Source organism: Spermophilus citellus, assembly GCF_964194105.1.
Source record: "Spermophilus citellus genome assembly, chromosome: 13".
Lineage (NCBI taxonomy): Eukaryota > Metazoa > Chordata > Mammalia > Rodentia > Sciuridae > Spermophilus > Spermophilus citellus.
Genome location: NC_138193.1, coordinates 110,382,089 through 110,404,937, shown reverse-complemented (window position 1 = coordinate 110,404,937; position 22,849 = coordinate 110,382,089). Strand labels below are relative to the sequence as shown.

Below are 22,849 nucleotides of genomic sequence, written 5' to 3'. Positions count from 1 at the left end.
ATCCTTCTTCAGTTACCTCTTGGGCATCAGCAGGCCCCAGTGAGGAGTTGGTGGTTTTTCTAGCAAAAGAAGCTTAATCCCTGTTACAATCCAGGGCTTGAGCTTGTCTAGTGTTCGTGGTACTTTTTTTTTTTTTTTTTTTAAAGAGAGAGTGAGAGAGGAGAGAGAGAGAGAGAGAGAGAGAGAGAGAGAGAGAGAGAGAGAATTTTTTTTTATTTATTTTTTTTTAGTTCTCTGCGGACACAACATCTTTGTTGGTATGTGATGCTGAGGATTGAACCCGGGCCGCACGCATGCCAGGCAAGCGCGCTACCGCTTGAGCCACATCCCCAGCCCAGTTCGTGGTACTTTTAATGGGAAATAGGCAATGGGTTAAAGCCCTGAGAGTGCATCTACCCTCGCACCCTGCAATCGTCCCTGTCTCACAATCATCTCCCCAAAATCTAATTTTACAAAACCATCCCATCACTAAGAGAGACTAATGTCAAGATGAAATCTCATAAGAATCAATTTCTTGGGCATTTTTTTTTCCACACAGGGAATTGTACAAATCTAGCTATCTTTGACTGAAGTTTCCTATCAACTACATCAAGACAGAAGAGCTCCTCCTTGTAAGTCCAACAGCACTGGATCCTTCCAGGGCACTCCCAGATCTGCATCCAGAACTGAAAAGGACTTAAATGAGCAGCTACTCAAGAAGGGGACAGGGAGCCAAACCTCCCTGCCAGCTTGCTGTGCATAAGCTAAAACAACCTGCCAGGTAGAGTATTTTTATTGCCTTAACAGTTTGAAGAGAGAAGTATCTAAAGAAACTCGACTAGCTACAAAGGTTAGAATGAGAAAATGTCTCTTTTGTCTTTTTGAAAAATTTCCTCCCCCCCCCCCCCGCCCTGGTCATTTTTAGCAATGTGCTTTTATTTGGCACCTTATATATACAAGACTCTTAGGTCAGCCACTTTGAAGAAGCATCTTATAGCTCAAGATATTATTCAGTTAAGCAAATAAAATTACTAAACATATATCATGTTACATGCCAAGACATTGAGCAAGAAGTCACAGTCTTCATCCTTAAAAAACTCTTCACTACTGTGGGACAGAGGGACGGACTTGAAATCTTTCACATTATCACTGATAGCTGCAATGGTGGGTGTGGAAGAAAGCCTGGAATCAAAATGGCACTGGGGTGTGGCTCCATGCTGGGGCGCTTGATGAGGACCTGGGTTCAACTCCCAGTACCACAAAAAAAAAAAAAAAAGGTCACAACGCCCCACCCAAAGAAAGAGCAAGATGCTCCAACACAAGTAAAAACAACCTGTGCTTGAATCCTGATTCTAAACCATTAAAAATGTATGTAAGCCAGGCATGTAGTAATCCCTGTGGAACGGGAGGCTGAGGCAGGAGGATCATAAGTTCAAGGCCAGTCTCAGCAATTTAGTGAGGCCCTAAGCAACTTAGGTAGGCTCTATCTCAAAATAAAAATACAAAGGGCTGGGAATGTGGCTCACTGGTAAAGTGCCCTAGGTTCAATTCCCAGTGCCAAAAAAAGTTGTATAACTTCAGGGAACTCTCCTTATTAGCAGGTGATTTAAAAAAAATACTATAATATTTGGGTTACCCTACTTCTTCCCACATTTCTCTAGGCTACTCTTTTTCTGTTCCTAAACTCTGACATTTCTCTATACATATTGCACTTTCATTTGCTGGGTGAATCTTAGTTGTTATTGTGTCACAGGCACTGTTTCTGTATGTAGTTATTTCATATTCTTTTCCCCAGACCATATATTTGAGAAGTAAGGCCAGCTCTCTTTGTCTTCAAATCCTTCCTTACCACACAGGATTTGAAGTATCCTAGGTGGCCAATAAAGACTTGAATGTTGCTTCTCTTTTTTTAAAGAACTTGAACTTTAGACCCTCTGTCACCCTATAAGAAGCACTTGTATTTTGGCCTCAAATAGTTTTCAGCTGATTTTTTCCCATACCCCTGAACCTTTTCTTTCTTTTGTGGTGCTGGGAATTGAACCCAGGGCCTTGTGTATGCAAGGCAAGCACTCTACCAACTGAGCTACATCTCCAGCCCACCCTGAACCTTTTAAAAGCAAACAAAACATGTCAACACAATACAAAAACACCTAAATATTATTATTTCTTTTATCTTTTAAAAAAATGGAGGTTTGTTTCTATTTTATGTTGCCTTATATCAGCAATTTAGAAACCAGAGAGACCGGTGAATAGGAATAGTGAATCCAATTCTCTAACTTGCAATAGCACTACTGTGCCCCTTGTTTGACTCACATGACCTTTACAGCTATTAGCCCGCATGATGTCTGAACTGTGGCTCTGGGCCTCCTGCCTATTGTTGGGATACATGCCTACTCCCCACCTCAAACTTTAGGCCAATCTCAACACTTATCTTGTATTAATACTGAACACAGAACTCTGACCACATATCAATGGATATGGACCAGCTAGATCCTCAGCCATCATTCCAAAGACCTTAAGAATTGATTCTTTTGCCAGGTGCAATGGCAAATGCCTGTAATTCCAGCAACTCAGGAGGCTGAGGCAGGAGGATTGCAAGTTCGTAGCTAGCTTCAGCAATTTAGCAAGGTCCTAAGCAACTTAGGGAAGCCGTGTCTCTAAATAAAATATTAAAAGGGCCGGGGATGTGGCTCAGTGGTAGTGGCTTCTGGTAGTCTTGTACAAGTGTGTCCTGATTTCTATCCCCAGTACCAAAAAAAAAAAAAAAAAAAAAAAAAAAAAAAAAAAAAAAAAAAACCCACAATTCTTTTAACTCAAGGATCTTGTAAGATCCTTGGCATCTCACACAGCATGAAATCTACCTGGTCAGGGTTGTAATAAAACGAGTTTTACTTTAATAAAAAACATTAAACATGGGCAATAACTAAAGGACCAACCTAGTTAACATGAGCGCTTGTTGTAGTTTCAGGTAGCAAAAGGCCCTCTCTGAGTATGAAGAAGGCACATATTTTAACAAGTGATTGGGCTGAAGCCCAGAAATTCAAATTTAGATAATTTGGGTCCTACCTTAGACTTACTGAATCAAAAATTTGGGGTGTATGTGTAGGTTGGGGGAAAAGAGGTGTCAGCAAATCCTCAAGGTGACAAGTTAACTTTTTTTAGTAGTGGTACTAGGGGTTGAACACTTGGATGCCCTACCACCAAACTATGTCACCTGTCCTTTTTATTTTTTACTGAGACAGGGTCTTGCTAAATTACTGAGGCTGTCTGGCCTCGAACTGGCCATCCTCCTACCTCAGCTTCCTAAATTGCTGGGATTACAAGAATGTGCCACTGCACCTGGCCAGCAATAGTAAACTCTTGACCAAAAAGAAATATGCATTTCCTCTTGGTACTGGTTCTCTGGGTCCTGATTTTCCTTCACTTATTTCACAGAATGACTTTTCCCCACTGTATTCCATCAGAAAATGCTAATTAGCAGCAAAATCATTGCTTAATAGTTTTTTTTTTTAACTTTGCATTCCCAAGTTACACTGTCATTTTCTTTTTGTGTCTATGTCCTTGAAAAATCTAGGGCAATAGGCCTGCTCAGTGTGGTTGCTTTTCTTATCCACAAGACCAGTTCCACTTTATCAGAACTTTCCAGCTCCAAAATTAGGCTGTCCTGCTACTCACTTCTTTCCCACTGGAGTATTTCACTTTATATATGTATATATCCACAACTCTGTACCTGGCTCACAGGTGGGGATAGGTTGTGTACCTGAGAACACTGAGAGATTAAGGCCACAGCTATGGCAGTGAAGCTGAAAGTTCATATACCTAGTACGTCACTGACAACCAACAGGCATCCAATGTATTTAACAAAGCTGTGAAGATGCTTGAAAAGAGTGCCTATTAAGGAATGAGGACGCCACCCCAAGATTGCAGAGGTAGCCTGTTGTGGAAGCTTGGTATAGAACGCTGGCCAACAAACTCTTCAGCACCCTGAAGAACTGAGCATGTACACAAAGGCCTTTGAAGTAGAGCACACAATACAAGTTCAATGAATAACGCTGGCCAATAAATTATTTCATGATTTTCTGAAGATCATTAGAGCTTATATCCTTAAAAAACACCAAAGAGAAAAGAAATTGAGGCCAGAAAGACACCTGAGGTTTCAAGCACATTTATGTTGTCCAAATTTAAGTGTTTGTGTGTCCCACTGTACTCTAGTGAGAATACAAACATGTGAGGAAGACAGGAACACACTGGGAGAACATCTTTCTTTTCTTAAAATTTTCTTTAGTTGTAGATGGACACAATATCTTTAATTTTATGTGATGCTGAGGATGGAACCCAGTGCCTCACATGTGCGAGGCAGGTACTCTACCACTGAGCTACAGCCCCAGCCCCTGGGAGCACATCTTTGATGACAAGTCAGAGAATGGAGTTATGTAGCTGCACACCAAAAAATACCAGGAATTGCCAGCAATCCACCAGCAGTTACGGAAAGACAAGGATTCCCTACAAATTCCAGAGGCAACGAGGCCCTACTGACACCTTGAGACTTGTGGTCTCCCCACCTCTAAGACAATATATTTCCATTGTTTTAAAGCACCCAGTTTGTGGTACTCTGCCTAGGAAGCTGAAGTATTATCTTGACATCAAATCATAATTATCAGATTCAGTGTATTACACACCACTAAGCCAACATACTTATCTTCTGCTTAAAAGGTTCTCCAAAATACAGCTCCATGAGTGACAAAACAACCAACCAGAGAAAGACTTCATCTTCCAAATCTAAGTAACACAAAGTAAAATAACTTTCATTGAAAAATTCTTTCAACTTAGCCAGTGGAGAACTGACTTTGAGTCATTTGCTTCTTCTTTTTTTTTTTTTAATTTTTTATTGGTTGTTCACAACATTACAAAGCTCTTGACATATCATATTTCATACATTAGATTGAAGTGGGTTATGAACCCCCAATTTTACCCCAAATGCAGATTGCAGAATCACATCGGTTACACATCCACAGAGTCATTTGCTTCTGGTAGTCTTGTACAGTTTTCAGGTGGAACATTACCTAGTTGCTGGGACCTTAGGAAAGTATGTTGGTCTCCTTGGACTTGCTTTCATAATTGGAAGAGTCAGGACCCACATGTACTAATATTCTCTTGAGTTTCTTTTGAGATTTCCCCAAAGGAAAAAACTGACAAAGGAAAAAAGACAAAAACCACCTCCAAATGATAGAAATGAAAAACAAAGGATAAATAATCAAATTTTATGCCTTAATAAGGAAGTTAAGGCACCACACAGGAAATAGTGACATAAAAACTTGATGTGGTGTCAAATTCAATCTCTAGGCTTGTCCCTTCTCTCTCTCTCTCTCTCACACACACACACATACACACAAACACACTGTACAAATTTATTATTTTTGATGAGACATACTACTACCAGTTTAGGGCTCTTTAGAGGATTAAGTATGAATATACACAACGAGGCACCAGAATGAATTCAATCAATGTTGATTCCCTATACCTAAAATAAAAGGGCTGGACCATTTACATACATGTTCAAGGTGCTATAATCTTGAGGTAGGGCAGTCTCCAGGTTTTCCCCCTGGGTACTTATTATCTAGCATTAGCGCTCTAAAGTCATGGTGATTTTAAAGTGGTTAAATAGTAAATGTAAGTTTCTTCCAAACTGGATTTCATCTATCTTCACACCTTCAGGACTACCTTCTTAAGCACCTACTGAATAGAACAAAAATGGTTATTGCAGTAAATAGCTTACGTTTAACTGTAATATGCTCAATAGTACTACACATAATACCTACAAATTCTCCTTTAGCAAATAATATTAATTCCAGAGAAGACAGAGTTGATCAAATGCAAGTTACTCATGGGAAGATGACACACATTGCAGAACACACAAAATAACTGCCTTCTGAGTTGAAAATGAAAACCTTGCTACATCACAGAATGAAGTATTAGTTTAGAAATATACCAGAAGAGATGAACACAGCAGCACAGTCTATAATCCCAGTGACCTGGGAAGCTGAGGCTGGAGGATAAGTTTGAGGTCAGAATCAGCAACTCAGAAAGATCTGTCTCGGAATAGAAAATAAAGGGCTGGGGATGTAACTCAGTGGTAAAGTGCCCTTGGGTTCAGTCCCCAGTGTCCCCAATTTGTTTGTATCTCAAATGATACATACAATCAGAACAAGATAATTTCGGGGGGAAAAATGTGCCTATAAGAGACCCTTCTAGTAGTTTGGAAAAATTGGCTCAACTCCTTAAAAACCAGTCCATTTTAAGATAAGCAACTAAAATTCTCATCTTCTCAAAATTTTATACTTCAATTAGAATTCTTTTCATTTTTTGTTCTGGGGATTGAACCCAGGGGGTGTGTCACCACCGAGCTACATCTGTAGTCTGTATTATTTTTGAGATAGGGGATCATGGGTGGACACTATCCTGCCTAGAGAATTCTTACACATTTTTAACGGCCTTTTTATATTTCTTACTACAAAAAAAAAAAAAAAAAGACAGAACTTTACTGATTAAGGGTCTCACCAAGTTGCCCAGGGCCTCACTAAATTGCTGAGGCTGGTCTTGAACTTTCAATCCTCCTGCCCCAACCTCCCGAGCCCTGGGATTACAGGTATGTACTTCTGTACTTGGCTAAAGGATTCTTAAATGCATATTAATAAATGAAAACAGTCACTCCGAAAATGATAAATATCTTGTTATTCCACTATTTGTTGTTCTGAAAAAGGTAAAACTAGAGAAACAGTAAGAAAGATCATATGGTTATAACAAATTAAAAGTTAAAAAAAAAAATCAGTGGTTACTACGGGGGACCTCACTCCAAATTGTTTACTTATCTCTTTCCCCTGAGGAAAGGTGTCCTCTCTCCTACAGAGTTCTTGGTGGTAGTATATAGGTATACTCTTTATCTAGTGCAAAGGAGGCCCACAAGGCAGAGGGACGAAGGAGAAACCAGAGACAGGCCAGTTTTAAAACAGTCCTACAGCAAGAAGGAGCTGCTTGGCAAGTCACCGCCTAGTGCTTTACTCACCACTTCACTTGCCACCTTGTGTTTAGGACAGTCTCCCAACTCCTAAGTGTTCTTCCCATCTTCTTATTTAAAAAGTAGTAACATCATACTGACTTAAATTGGGGGGAAACCAAGTACTATTGACCTTTTTTTGAGATGCTGGGAATCACACCCAGGGCCTTTTGGATGCTGAGCAAATGCCCTACCACCAAGCTATTCTTCCAACCCAACCACACTTAAATGGGTACTACCCAAATGCTGTTGAATTCTGCCTTTCATTTCCCCTCACAAAAAAAAAAAAAAAAAAAAAAAAAAAAAAAGTGTATAAATAAAGTCTTACTTCATAATCAAATTTTAGGAAATAAAGGACAAATTCTACAGTATTAACTTTTTAGATTATTTTCTGACTTAAAAATATCAGTTCTCAAACCAATAAAGACAGGTTAGTAATCAAAGTTTACAAAAATATTTCTGAAAAACTAAACAAGGTACTCTTTACCTCTTAAAATATCTGAAGCACAATTCTAACACCATCCAAGGCACTCACAATCAAATAATTAGCTTTTCTAGTTTTAAAATGTCCACTTTATTCCATAACACTTAGCCAGCTATCATTTACATCTGAGGAAGAGAAGGACCATGAGACTGATTTATGGTAAAACACTAAGAAATTGTAGTCCAATTTTACACATTTCCAGGAACCCCCAGACAAGTGTACCACAATGCAGAAATATGGGTATCACTACTACATTTTACATAAGATAAAAGGGAAGTATCAGTCAACTTCAGAAAGTAGTAAATTCACCTGTCCCTTAAAATATGGGTAATGCAATTGTTACAAAGTCATAGTAAATGGTTTTATAAAATGTAATTTTATTTTATGTTACTCTGCTGTTACATAGGGCATAACATTTTCACAAGGCTTTTTTGGGACTACAGTCAATGATTAGCAACACACAATAGTGGTCCAACTCTCTAAAGAACAATCACAAGACAAACTGGACACCCTCTCACATGTGCACAAATCTGCATGGAAAAGTACTAAAGTTTTAGACTTGGACTTGTGTACTTTTATTTCCCCTTTCTAGTGTATTAAGAAATGACATGCACTTTTAATTTGCCAAAAGCAATGCTTGTATTCTGGCAGCAACATGCTACTTCTATTACATAGTAAAGTGAATACCAGAACTACAAAGGCAGGAGGTGTAAGTGAATTTTTATTGGGAAGGGAAGTTGTCAACTTAAACAGCAGCAAATGATGAGTGAATAAGGAAACTCCCTGTGATCACAGATGGACATGACCTCCACAACATGGGATATAGGAGGCATTTCAATTTGTGACACCCCCCCCCCCCAAGCCAGGAAATGTCAAGTGCTCTCCCATTCCATCTAATACTTCTGGATTCCCACTAAAAAGGAATACAGTAAGAATATAGAAAGATTGCTTACTGAAAGGAAACCCTCAAAGAAGAATAAAGAAGGGAATGTAGAAAGTAAGAAGTCATGTAGAACACTCTTTAAAATTGCAATTAACTACATTTTCTTCACAGTAATACAAAACACAGTCACTTGTAGAACTGGTTCAGATTACTTAAATATCAGATACATTTTTAGTCCTCTACTAAGTGTTTGGAATTACTTATGTTTATATGAAATGAAGCTATTAATACTTTTCTACAGCAGTAACTGCACACCAGGAAGGCCAAGACAAACACAAATCAAGGAATGGAGTTTTCCCAAAGCTGCAGTGTGAAAAGACTATAAACAGTTGATTCCATACACATGAATGGGTTTCTTTGCTATAGGAAATCCAAGTGGAATAAGGAATGGAGATGTGTAAAAAGGTTTCTTGAGGGAAGAAGGATGACACCCTGTTTGCATTTAGTTTTCAGCCCCTTCTGCTGCATCACATTCTTCTCCTGCACTGTCTGATGTCCATAACTAGAAAAAAATTAAAAAAAAAAAAGTTATATTAGGTTACTATTTCCAGATCAGACAATCTGTCAAGTCCTACTGCTACATCAAAGTGTAATTCTTCTTTTTTGGGGAGGTGGGGGTGGGAGACTGGAGACTGAATACAGGGTGCTTAACCACCATGTCACATCCCAGCCCTTTTGATTTTTTTCAGGCAGGATCTTGTTAGGTTGCTTAGAGCCTTACTAGCAAATGTCTATCGTGTACAAAGTCCTGAGTTCTATGCCAAGTTATGTGAAACAAACCAACCAAAAAGACCAACGGGGGGAAAAAAAGATCACAAAGTACTATTTTCTAAGGATCTTTCTAGTTTTAGGATAAAAAGATGAAGTGAAAACTTGTTAGTTAATACTGATTATAATCATTTCAAAAAAATGGGTAATTTTTTAGTACAGGGATTGAAACTTGGAGTGTTCCACCACTGAGCTACATCCCCCTTTTTGTTTTCGAGACAGGGAGATTCTAAGTAAGTTGCTGAGGCTGGCCTTGAACTTGCAATCCCCCTGTCTCAGCCTCCAAGGATTATAGGTGTGTGCCACCATGCCTTTTAATAGAACACGGTGTTTCACTGGATCTTAGGAAAGCTTCTACAACTATATAGTCCCTAATAAGCTATTGCAAATTTACCCAAATAAAGGGAATACTATGTGCTGGGGTTATAGCTCACATGCACAAGGCCCATGGTTTGATCCTCAGCACCACAAATAAATAAATAAACAGGATACTACAACTATATAACCCTATGCTAACATAATCAACACCTTCAACCCACAGAATAGCATTATGTTAATACCAAATTCCTTTGTTCTTAGTACCTTCTCAGGAAGGTCTGATAAAATGCCTATTCACTAGGGAAACCTGCCTACGAATTCTACTTATGTACTAACTGTCCATTTTCTGAGAGAATAAACTACTTTTGTTCCTGAAAGGAAATAAAAGAGTGAATAACTCACTGTTAAGTTGTCTCTAAGCAACTGCATGATGAGGGTGCTGTCCTTATATGAGTCTTCATTCAGTGTATCAAGTTCTGCAATGGCCTCATCAAAAGCCTGATAAATATTAATATCCATGGTAAGCAATTGATAGAAACTGGTTAGTTTACCATTTTTATAATATATGTGAACATCAATGTTATATTCTACTATTAGTTAACAACAAACTCAATGGCATCGTTTCCTGAGATTCACAGTTTAAGAACTCGTGCATACAATCTGAAACTTAAAAAGCTATGTCTTAAACACTAAGCATTTCTTGGTTCTTTAATAGGACACACAGTACGGTAACAATGATTAATATAACCTACAAGAACTACTATTTATTTGGAAAAGCCTCTCGCCCTGGCAGGCATTACTTCCCAAACCTTGTTTCCTGTCTAAAGTAATTCACACTTCTTTGACTACTCTACCCATGCTCTTTAGCCAGATTACTGCTATAATCACTCTTAGAAGAGATTATGTTGTTCAGGGCTAGGGACATGTGGACAAGATGTAATAAAAAGGAATATATCCACATAAATACTGAAGAAATCCTTCCTATCCATCCAAGTGAAACACCTAGAAATTAACTTTTTTTTTTGGGGGGGTGGTGGTACCAGGGATTAAACTCAGGGGCACTCAACCACTGAGCCACATCCCCAGCCCTATTTTGTATTTCATTTAGAGACAGGGTCCCAATGAGTTGCTAAGTGCCTTGCCGTTGCTGAGGCTGGCTTTGAACTCACGATCCTCCTGTCTCACCCTCGTGAGCCACTGGGATTACGGGCTGGCATGTGCCCAGCTGAAATTAACATACTTGATATCCAAAACAACCTTAGAAAAAGAGGACATTTCCTGGAAAACATCTTACCGTTTTAGCCAGTGTGCAGGCAAGCTCTGGGTTATTAAGGATCTCATAGTAAAATACAGAAAAGTTAAGAGCCAGCCCCAGGCGGATTGGATGTGTGGGTTGCATCTCTTTCTTGCTTATATCAAATGCCTCTTGGTAAGCTCCTTGGGAATTGTCTATTGTTTCTGAGAAGAAAAGAAAAAAAACACTATACCCAAAATATCCAATATATAGCACATTAACTTTAACACATGCTAGTAGCTTTTGGTAGAATGAGACTTTTCTCTGTAGCATTTTTTAAACCACTGCATACTAGTACTAGATATTTAAAAATTAATTGATAATGCAAGAAAGTGGGGCACAGCCATTATATGAAACTTTTTTGTTTTAAACTGTGCTGGTATTACTTAATCACTTGGTCACTCAACTGTCTTTATAATGCTGCTTGCTTACAGCTAATTTATAAAAATGCATGAGATAGTATATCACATTTTCCCATCTCTGAGGCTAAGATGTTTTCCCTTTTAGTACTGGGGATTGAACCCAGGGGCACTTAAACATTGAGCCACATCCCAGCCCCCTTGTTTATTTATTTATTTTTTATAGTTGTAGATAGATAGCATACCTTTATTTGCTTAGTTTTTTTATGTAGTGCTAGAAATTCAAACCCAGAACCTCACACATGCTAGGCAAGCACTCTGCCACTGAGCTATAGCCCCAACCCCAGCCCCATCCCTTTTAAATATTTTATTTAGCAACAGGATCTGGCTGAAGTTGCTTAGAGCCTTGCTGATTTGCTGAGGCTGGGAATACAGGTGTGTACCACTTTACACAGCCTTCTCCTGAATTATAAGACCAAGCCTATCAATAAAAATAAATCAATGGTGAGAACAAAATTTCTTTTTTTTTTGTAGTTGTAGACGAACAGAATGCTTTTATTTTGTTTGTTTATTTTCATACGGTGCTGAGAATTGAACCCAGTGCCTCACGCATGCCAGGCAAGCGCTCTGCTACTGAGCCCCAGCCCCAACCCCAACCCCACAATTTTTTGGCTGGAATGCTACCTCCCTAAATAATGAGAACACTTTACAAATACCTTACCACCAAAATCTCCAAATTTTGTGCCTTTATAATCATCATTGTTTTGAAAAGGCGCCCACATGAGCCTTAAAGACTAACATAACACAAATTAAGCTATTGCTGAATGTGTGTATTTTCCTTCTTCTGAAATAGCCTATTATTGACCTAATTACGGCTGGAATAGCCCTCATGTAGTGAGAAGGGCATGCTGTCAGGCACATGAGAAAGCCCAACGCAGGAGAATAGTAGTAATATAAGGACAGCCCACTTACAAATCCAGATGAACAGAATGCATGTGAGAACTATGTGTGGGAATCAGGGGTGTCAGTGAGCTACAAGCAGCTAATTCAGATTAAAGCCAGGGATATGTCCCAATCTCCCAAGGACATTCCTTTGACTTGTTGTTATAAATATTTTCATTTCTGTGTCAATGTTTTCAGGTCCAGTTCTGCTTATCTGTGTGGCAACAGAAATTATACATCAGCACAAAGTGTTAGTTTAGTATAGACAGATTTTACTACAGAAAAGTATAACTATTTTTTCTTTATATCTTCAATTACACTGATACTTAGGATGGCAGAATTCTCGTTTTCAGTGACTAACTCAGAGATCAGAGTATAGGAGTACATCTTTTTGGATGAGGCAACATTAAGAAAAAAACAAGCTTATTGTAAAAAACTAGGAATTCCATGATACTTCTCTACCTTCAACTTGACAATTTTGTCAGCAGGTCCATATATAAAATTCAGTAGGGTTTATTATAATACTCGCTAATAATACTCCAGAAGACTGAGTTCACTGCAAATAGGTTTACTTTTCCACAATTAAAATAGGGAGTCTGATTATTACTTTTCCCCATTATTTTTTAAATGATACTCTAAAATACAAAATAGGGCTGGGGATGTGGCTCAGTGGTCGAGTGCCTCTGTGTTCAATCCCCAGTACCCTCACCAAAGGTATTTAGTATTCTATTTTTATGATAATTCTTCCAGTCAACACAGTTCCTATGTATTCAAATAAAACCTAGACATAAGGGTCATTTAAAATTACTGTTAAGTTGGAACAAATCATACACCAACAATAGACTCATCTTACCTATCTTCAGAAATCTGATTAGCAATGTTGTGATCCTTTAAAATTGGTAATATGTGGGAGACCAACCTTGCACTTGACTGAGTCACAGAAATGTGGCAGAACTTTCCCCACCCTTCTTGGGTTTGAGGGTCGAGGGTGGGTGTCTCGTGCATGGGTCTGTCTTGCTATAGCCCGCCCCATGGGTGGAGCTATGCTCACCTGTTCCTTTGTAATATAACCCCTTGCCCTGTTTAGGATAGAATCTTCCATGGAAATGCCGTGTGTGTGTGTGTGTATGTGTGTCCCCTTCTCTTACTGTGTCCTTGGGTATGGCCTACCCAGATGTCAATCAACCTGCTGACAGTGGACACATGAAGAAGATTCAGTCCCCTGAAACACCCTTGCCTCATTAGAATAGCTTCTCCTCAATAAAAGGGGTCAGCGCGTGCTCTCGCTCTCTCTCTTCCTGCGGACCCTTAAGATCAGAGGAGCCATCACTGCAACCCCAAACAAAAAGGTACTTAGCCCAGTTCAACTGGAATAACCCCTGAGCCTTTTATCCTGAACAGAAACCTGAAAGTAGTAGTATACTAAACTAATGACAAAGGAACATAACATACTCTTTCTATGTTCTACATGTAATTTCCACTGAAATACAGAATCACCCAGAGCTAAAATATTAAGAGATCGAGCCTGTTATTAATATCAGATTAGAATTAGAGTTCACATGTGTTTAAATTTTTAAAGGACACATTAAATTAATGACTACATTTTTTTCTTCTCTTTATTTGGGACTAGGGATTAAACACAGGGTGCTTTTACTTCTGAGCTACTTCCTCAGTTCTTTTTTATATTCTATTTTGAGAGAGGGTCTTACTAATTGCTGAAGCTGGCCTCTAATTTGTGATCCTTCTGCCCTAGCCTCCCAAATCATGCGCTCCAAATAAGGCAATATTCACTTTCATGACATACAAGTTGCACAATTTTCTTTTAAATTACAAAGGGCCTGGAGACATAGACTATCATCATAAGTGTCACCTTCTCCCCAACTCCCTTTTATACATTGACTTTACATGTATGTCGAATATACTTACGTTTCCGATCATCACCACAGGCAACTTCAGCAAGGTACCGGAAGTAATCTCCTTTCATTTTCAGATAGAAGACCTTACTCTCTGGATTAGTTGCATTGGCTATTAAATACTTATCCAACAATTCCTGAAAGAAATAAGATAAAACAGTAAACACTAGTAAAAACTATTTAATTACAGACAAGAACCTGTAATATAATGACATGCTTCTGCCTATCATGCATTTGAACTGCCTATTATTAATATAACATTATATCATTCTAGCCAGAACTTGAAGCATGTTCTTACAACTGCTTGTTGTAAGCTTTAAATCATGTGGCCTACAGTTTCTAACAGTAAAGCTAAATTACCCCAAACATTATTAAAAACAACCTGCCCTTTTTACCCAGCCATTCATTCATCATTTATTGATCCTTGCATACATGCCAGGTATTTGGCCAGAGTGAATACATACAAGACTGAAGATAAGGTCCCAGCTCCTAAGAAGCTCCCAGCTCCTAAGAAGCTCCCAATCTACATACCAAGTGTTAATAGATATAGAAATGACATGCTATGAAAGCACAGAGATTAAATAGCTGGTTCTGTCAGAGACCCCAGGGGTCAGACAAACTTCCTAGGGGAGGGATACTTAAATATCAAGAAGAATGAATGAACCAAGAAGAAAGCAGGGATTTGTAATCATTTTATTTAGGGAGGGGAAACAAAACATTTAAGACATCAAGTTCCAGGGAGAAGAGTACAATCAGGGAACAAACAAATAAATCATCACAGCCTCAAGCAGCATGTCCAGTACCCTCTACAGACAAGCACCTGTCAAGAATAAGGCAAGCCCAGGAACTGTGTATGAGCTTTAGAAACTTAAACAGCAATTTTATGTCAACTGAATTTGAATTTTTTAAAAAAGCAGCACCAGGGATGAAACCCAAGTGCTCTATCCCTAAGTTACACCCCAGCCTGATTTTACATATTTTCAAAATTGGGTATTTCTTTTATCCCTGATTTCATATCAAGATACCTGCAACTTGATGGAACGAAAACCAGTGCTGCTCAAACAGAAGTATTTTTACTTCCAAAGATACCAGGTATGACCAGGAGTATTTAAAAAAAAAAAAAGTCACAAAAAACAAGTATGGTATTTTAAGACTACCGATTTTACTTGATGTTAAGTAATTAAAATCTTTTTTGGCCAGGCACAATGGTACATACTTGTAATCCCCAGTGACAGGGGGACTGAAGCAGCAGGACCACAAGTTCAAAGCCAATCTAAGCAACATCGCAAGACACTGTCTCAAAAATAAAAGGACCGGGAATGCAGCTCGGTAGTATGGCAACCTTGGATTCAATCCCCAGTACAAGAAAAAAAGGTACTAAAATATTGTGCAATATAGTGAAATTCTCTTAGAAATTTTTTTTTTTAAAAAAAAGAGAGAGTGATAGAGGGAGAGAGAGAGAGAATTTTTTTTAATATTTATTTTTTAGTTATTGGCGGACACAACATCGTTGTTTGTATGTGGTGCTGAGGATCGAACCCGGACCGCACGCATGCCAGGCGAGCGCGCTACCGCTTGAGCCACATCCCCAGCCCCTCTCTTAGAAATTTTAAGATTTTAACACCCACTGCATAGGTTTGTTTTGGTAATAAATTTTTTCAGATGCTACTAGCTCTGGATTTGGTAATGAGGGAAATGTTACATGTTAAGTGCTCATGTAACCATGTCACATGTTAAGTGCTCAATAAACACTGGCTGTTACTGGCCAGTTCTCCTGCCTAGGTACACAGTTTGAGAAGAACTGCTTCAGGCAAAGTTAAACTAGTGAAAACTTCTAAGCAAGAAAATTAAGACTGCACTTTGGAAAAATAGTTACATACTATCAGTTAAGAAGACAAAAGTACCAACAATGATACAAAGTGGGGAGTTTGTAGAATAACCCAGTAAATCTGCTTCAACTTCAGATAAATTCACTACTGAAGAAAATGAAGACTTTTTACAGATCTAAAATACAAGTTTAGAAAATGTAGTTCTAATCCAAGAAACCTTGTTTACCTAATTTAAAAATGACCCAACAAGACCAACTACTGCATCCATAAGTTATTTTAATGAAAAGAAACAGAAAAACATAAAACCTTTAAAGTTAAAAAAAAATTGTTGTTTTAAATGTTATATTTATCCCCGGGTCAAATCCCCAGCCGCCCTGAAGGAATATTTTAAAAGGCCTGAGGCTTTTAAAATAAAATTAGTGAAAAATTATGTAATAAACTCCCAGAAGTTCATATATTATGAAAGTGGCAAGTATGAAAACCATGGCTGAAGCTGGAAAGTCGTCGGGCCAGGAGTGTGGCAAAAGGCCCAAAGGGCCACACCCAAGGTACAAACAAGCGCTGCTCCACATCATCACACTCAGAAGGGGAAAAAGGAATCAAGGGATTCTTTTTAAGAATTTCTTCTGTTCAACATTACCAGTACATTTTTAACAGTGATTTAATAAACCCCAAACTCTTCCCCAGAATCTTAGAAAGTCACACTATTTTTTCCCTCTATGTCTTTTAATTTTAAAATTGAAAGTTTAAAATTTTTATGAACTGAATTTAGCATTTTTTTTCTTAAAGGAGGGAGGCAATAGTGACAGCCATTTAAAAAAGTTCTAAATCTCAAACTGAGTCTTTTTAAAACACTTTTTTTTGGGGGGGGGTACAGGTGAGTGAACCCAGAGGTGCTTAACTACTGAGCTTTTTAAAAAGTACCCCAGTACTTTTTATTTTGAAACAAAGTCGCACTACGTTACTCATGGCCTCACTAAGTTGCTGAGGCTGCCTTTGAACTTGTGATCCTCCTGCCTCAGCCTCCTGAATCACTGGGATTATAAGCATGAGCCACCACTGCTGGCTTCTTCTTTTTAAATAAGAAAAAAAAAAAAAAAAAAAAGTCAAGTCTGACTAAATAGAGGGCTTGGGGTAAGAAGCAGAGATGAGAGAAATTTCCATTCTAGCACTAGTCTCTCCTGAGTCAGGTGTAGCTGCTCATGAGGACCTGTTGACATGGACTGTATTACAATTACAAGCAAACTTGCCTTCTGAGGATTCAGTTAGCTGCTACTAGTGCATTAGTTAGAATTCAGCCACTTATGAGCTAACTTCTCCTTTCTAAAATTATTAATTTTAACAACTAGTTTGCACATAGCCATTACGTACGATTTACAGTGTTGGGCTTTTATAAAGTGACTTGGACATTACTTCCATCCTGGAGTTTCAGCCAGGTATCATGGGTTCTTTTTCAGATGCCACTAGCTCTCTGTGAAGGAAACAACAGGTACAGAATAATTCTGTCTTCCCATATGATGTGTATTTTAGTCCAATTAAAAGATAATGGATGCTGCTTCAGTCTTACCAAAATGACCATGGTTCTATTTAGTTATCCATGGCTATTAATATGAGATAGAATATAGGCTACTAAAACTTGAGGTATACAGCCTGTCCAATTTAATTGGTAGTATTTTAAAAATTATTTTTAAAAACTCAATACAGATCCCAGAGAGAAAAAAAAAAAAACAACAACCTGCAAATAGATCCAAACTTACAACTGGCTCCCTCAAAATCTTTCCAAATAAGTGTATTAATTAAAGGGCTACGGATGAGGCTCATAGTAGAATGCTGGCCTATGATGCTCAAAGCTCAGCACTGGGAGAGAAGGGGTACTGCTAAAATGCCAAGAGAGAGAAGTAGTGAATCAATGTTAACATTTATACAGTTAAAAGTTCCTCCATTAATTTCCTGGATACATTATTCTTATCAATGAAGTTAGAAATCCCCCTTATAAACTCTTTAATTGGAAAATGTTGTGCTCTTGGGAGCTTTGGAGCAGGACTGAGCTCCTGCCAGTGCTCGGTTGTTACCTGAGGGGCAGAAGGTTCTCCTTTTTGAGAACCTGAGAGAGCATAAAGATCCTATCATTACCCTCAACCACTTTTCTAAAGTAATTTGTTTGTCTTCAGTGGTATTCCATAGCACTCAATACTAAATAAACTCACTGATAAGTAATTTCTGATTTACAAACAAAATAAGCTGCTCATCTCTCATTATAGAGCTTTCTCTTTATACTAATCTGATTTAGGAAAAAAATAAGTAACCAAAGAAGAGCTTTAAAACAGGAGCAAAACAATCCACAAGAAACAAATGTTTTAAGCCTTTTCAAATTTCCTATCAGCTCATCAAAGTTCATTAATCTGCAGTATTAATATGTTCAATCTCTAATTTTAGGTCATTATTACAAACAAACAAAAACCTTAAAATGGAGCATAAGGCCAAACTCAAATTAGAGATGTCTGTGTGTTTATGTATGTGTGGGGATACTACTAGGGACAAAACCCAGAGGTGCTCTCCCACTTAGCCATACCACTTTTCCTGTTGTTGTTTTGAGACCATGTTACTAACTTGCAGAGGCTAATCTCAAACTTGTGATCCTCCTGTCTTAGCCTCCAGAGTCACTTGGATTACAGATGTGTGCTGGCATACCCAGCTCAAATCTTTAATCAGTAACACAACTCAAGTAGAGCTTTAGAAATTCAATTATCATCTGTGGAAATGACTTGTGTACTGTCATTAGCTCTATGAAATCTTGTGGCAAATTGGTTCCCAAGAGTATGTTTTTTTTTAACTATGTAATGAGGATATTATAATCTAAAAGCCTAACTTCAAGCCCCATTCTACCCTGAGTATACCCACTAGGGTTAAATTTCATAAAGGTTTTGCTGCCTTAACCAAGCAAGCAATGAAACACTGAAGGTTTGATTCAAGTCAATCATATAACATCATTTGTGGAAATGTTTTCTATCATTAATTAAAAATTATTGGGCCAGGCACAGTGCTACATGCCTGTAATCTAGCAACTTGGAAGGCTGTGAAACTTTTTTAAGAATGCAGTGAAACTTTATCATAGAGATCAAGCAAGCCTTATGATACATCATGCTGTGTGATCAGCCGACAGTTCACTGTGTGATCAGCTGATGGTAGGTAGCATAGCATTCCATTTAGAACTCACCCTCAGCTACAAAATCTAATCAATTTCTTTCCACCTTAAATGCCGTTAAAATTTTTCACTTAGGCTATGCCAAATCCTAAAACCTCTACAAACTACACCTTAATGAAGTGGTGGAGCTGGAGAACACTGACTATATGTGCTGGTCTGCCCAGGATCATCTCAGTTTAAGCTGCCATCCCAGTATAATTATTAATACTATTTTTTTTCATTCCTAGAAGTATCCACTTTTGGAAGATATTATACCACCACCCTGCAGAAGAGATGTAACATATTATGTTCAAAGCTTTCTAGTTTGCTTCCTTCCCCAACCCCATTATTGACCTCAGGGCTTAAAGTATGCTAAAGCACCTGTTTTACCACTGACTCACATTCCCTATTCCCAAAGTATTTTTTTCAATACTTACAAGGTAAGGAATTAAATTTATTGCTGCACATTTCATGTTCACATAAAAGACACTTCTTTAGATATGTACTAAAAACCACATGTGATGACATCTAATCGGTAGGACTTTTTAAAACACTAATTACCCTATTTATCAAACAAACAGATGTTAACTGAAATAACCCAACTATAAATATTAACCTCATCATGTCCCAGAATAATCAAAGCAACTTTCGTAATGACACCTTGGACTTACTTTTTTTTTTAATATTTATTTTTAGTTTTCAGTGGACACAATATCTTTATTTTAGTCTTATGTGGTGCTGAGGATCGAACCCAGCGCCCCACGCATGCCAGATGAGTGTACTACTGCTTGAGCCACACCCCCCAGGCCTGGACTTACTTTTTAATAGTGCCTTCCCTTCCCTTACCCATTCATCCCTTCAGATAATACTCCCTTTTATAACTAATGTTTAATCTTTTAACTATATTAAAATAAAATTAGGGGCTGGGGATGTGGCTAAAGCGGTAGCGCGCTCGCCTGGCATGCGTGCGGCCCGGGTTCGATCCTCAGCACCACATACATACAAAGATGTTGTGTCCACCGATAACTAAAAAATAAATATTAAAAAATTCTCTCTCTCTCCTCTCTCACTCTATCTTTAAAATAAATAAATAAATAAATAAATAAATAAAATTAGTGGATAATAAATACTCTAACATACATTTTATAACATTTGTTAAAAGTCCTAACTAAGGTATAAGAGACAAATAAAGTAATTATAATAAAACAATATGCATTTCAATATGTAAATGTTTATGTATCCACAGTGTAAACATAGCATAGATGGTTGGATGTCTGCCTCTAAAAATCACCAATACAACATTATTTTCAATTACAAATTTACACAGTCTGTTCAAATATCACAAATGGCCTATCCACCAGTCAATAACAAGCAAAACAAAGTACAATCTTTTCTTCCACAGTACTTTGCATTTCTGTTTAGCTTGGTGTTACTAAAAACCATGAAATAAAACTTAAAAAATAAGCAACCAGGCATACGAAGTTCAGAGGCTAAAGCAGAAGGATCACAAATTTGAGGCCAGCCTCGCAACTTAGCAAAATTTAGTCTCAAAAGAAAAAATAAATAAATAAAAAGGACTGGGATGTAACTCAATGGTAGAGCATCCTTGGGCTCCATCCTTAGTACTACAAACAAACAAAAAACCACTGGGTAGACTTCCATAATTCAAGATACACATGTAAGTTCCATAGAGAAAGCTAAAAAATCCCCAAAAAAACTTTTTCAGGGGATCATAAAATAAATGAGGAAATCAGAAGACAAATAGAAGGGTTATTTCTCAGGTACTTAAAAAATAAGTGTTAATAAAAAAAGTTATGCTGAAATGATTAAAGAATCCTTTAGAGAGATACATTTAGATATATATTTAAACATTTATGAATTATAACAGATAATGACAAAGACTGCAAAATAACTGGGGTTTGGAGGTAGGGCTAAAAAAACAGAATCCTTAAATATTGAAGCTGGGTAGGGATATATATTATTTTCTTCATTCCTGTACAAGTTTGAAAATTTTCCTGATTAAAATAAACAGGACTGGGCTGGGATTATGGCTCAGTGGTAGAGTGCTCACCTACCATGCATGAGACACTGGATTCGATCCTCTGCACCACATAAAAATAAAATATTGTGTCCACCTAAAACTAAAAACTAACTAAATAAATAAAATAATCAGGATTAAAAAAAAAGCCAGGAGGAAAGAATACAAAGAATTAAGAATGGGCTGCTTGGAGGTGAGAGGAGAGAAAGGTAATAAAAACAAAACAACGGATAGAAAAGACAGTGGAATGAGATGGACATCATTATCCAAAGTACATGTATGGAGACACAAGTGGTATGAATATACTTTGTATACAAGAGATATGAAAAGTTGTGCTCTATATGTATAATGAATTGTAATGCACTACTGCCATATATAATAAATTAGAATAAAAAATTTAACAAAAAAAAAACAACTAAAGTATTTAGAAGTAGATGAAGGGAAAATTAATAATATGGAAGGTACATCTGAAGAAACTACACAGAACCCAGAATAAAGAACTAACGAGACAAAAAAAGGTAGAGAAGTTATGACACAAATATAAAGTCTAAAGGTAATTTCTAATAGGAATTTCAGGGGAGAATAAAAAGAACGAGAAAGAAATGTTAATCAGAGGTAATGGATAAGACTCTCTGTAATCATATAATCATCTTCAGATTGGTAATGCACACTAAATCTCAATCAAGATAAAATAAAAATAAATTCATACCTAGACCATCATGGTAAAATTGCAGAATGCCAAAGACAAGAAAATTCTTAAAAGCAACCAGAGAAATGACAGGTTACCTATAAAGGAAGAAACAATAACATGACTGACAGTTGATTTTTCATAAAACAATCAAGAATCTTCAAAGTGCTGGGAAAAACAACTGTCAGCTAGAATTCCATAACCAATTAAAGTAGCACATAAAGGCAAAGACACTTCCAGATAAAGACAGATGTTCCCACTCCGGCCATTACTGAAGGAATCTTTTTAGAGTGGGAAGGCAAAGTAATGGCATAAAGGGAAGGTACCAATTGGAATATTAACAGTAACTAAAATACCAAGTAACCAAAAATTTCCTAGTCATAATCTTGGAAGAGTTCTCATTCTCCCCCACAGAAGTATTACAAAATGTTGAATGTGATAATTCAAGTTTGCAAAGTAGTAGTACCTTGTGTGTGAAGGATGCATGGCATTAAATCAAAATCAGTGTTGAGGACAGTGTTCCTCAACTCTTTTAAAGGACCAGGTAAATTTTCAAGAGTTTTTTTTTTTTTTTTTTTTTTGCCTTAAGACCAACAGGCATCTGCCTTTAAGACTATACTTGCTAAAATCGGATAACCAAATTATGATAATTTGCTCCAATAGGAAACGTTTCATTTCTGAAACATTTTAATTGTCCACAGTGTATTTTAAGACAACCAACAACATGCATTCATTGACATGATTTTAACCAACTTACATGTTAGTAACTCACAAATGTTCCTTACCTAGTTGGGCAATTTACTTTTACAGTTCTGTACCTCAGTTTTCTCATTTATACAATAGTTACTGATGGTTCCTACTTCACAGGGTTGTTGTGAAGATTAAATAAATTAATAAACACCACTTGGTAAAAAAAAACCTCAATCATCTTGCACCAACAAAATAGATCTTTTTCTTACACACCAGGGTAAGCGCCTCCTATATTTACTGACATCTAGATGGATCACTGGAATTTTAACTACACTTATTTTTTGAAAATTACTTTTGTCTTAACAA

At 37.4% G+C, this 22,849-nt stretch overlaps 1 protein-coding gene across 1 annotated transcript in view; it reads right to left on the bottom strand.

Annotated features, from left to right (window-relative positions):
- Positions 1-7,819: 7,819 nt before the first annotated feature.
- Positions 7,820-22,849, bottom strand: part of YWHAQ (tyrosine 3-monooxygenase/tryptophan 5-monooxygenase activation protein theta) — a 35,031-nt gene continuing 20,001 nt past the window's right edge. Inside the window, exons 3-6 of the mRNA XM_081265108.1 lie at positions 14,068-14,191; positions 10,841-11,004; positions 9,949-10,044; positions 7,820-8,962 (exon numbers count right to left, since the gene is read on the bottom strand). Coding sequence (XP_081121234.1) covers positions 8,903-8,962; positions 9,949-10,044; positions 10,841-11,004; positions 14,068-14,191 — 444 coding nt within the window. The 3' untranslated portion in view covers positions 7,820-8,902. The remainder of the gene's footprint in view (positions 8,963-9,948; positions 10,045-10,840; positions 11,005-14,067; positions 14,192-22,849) is intronic.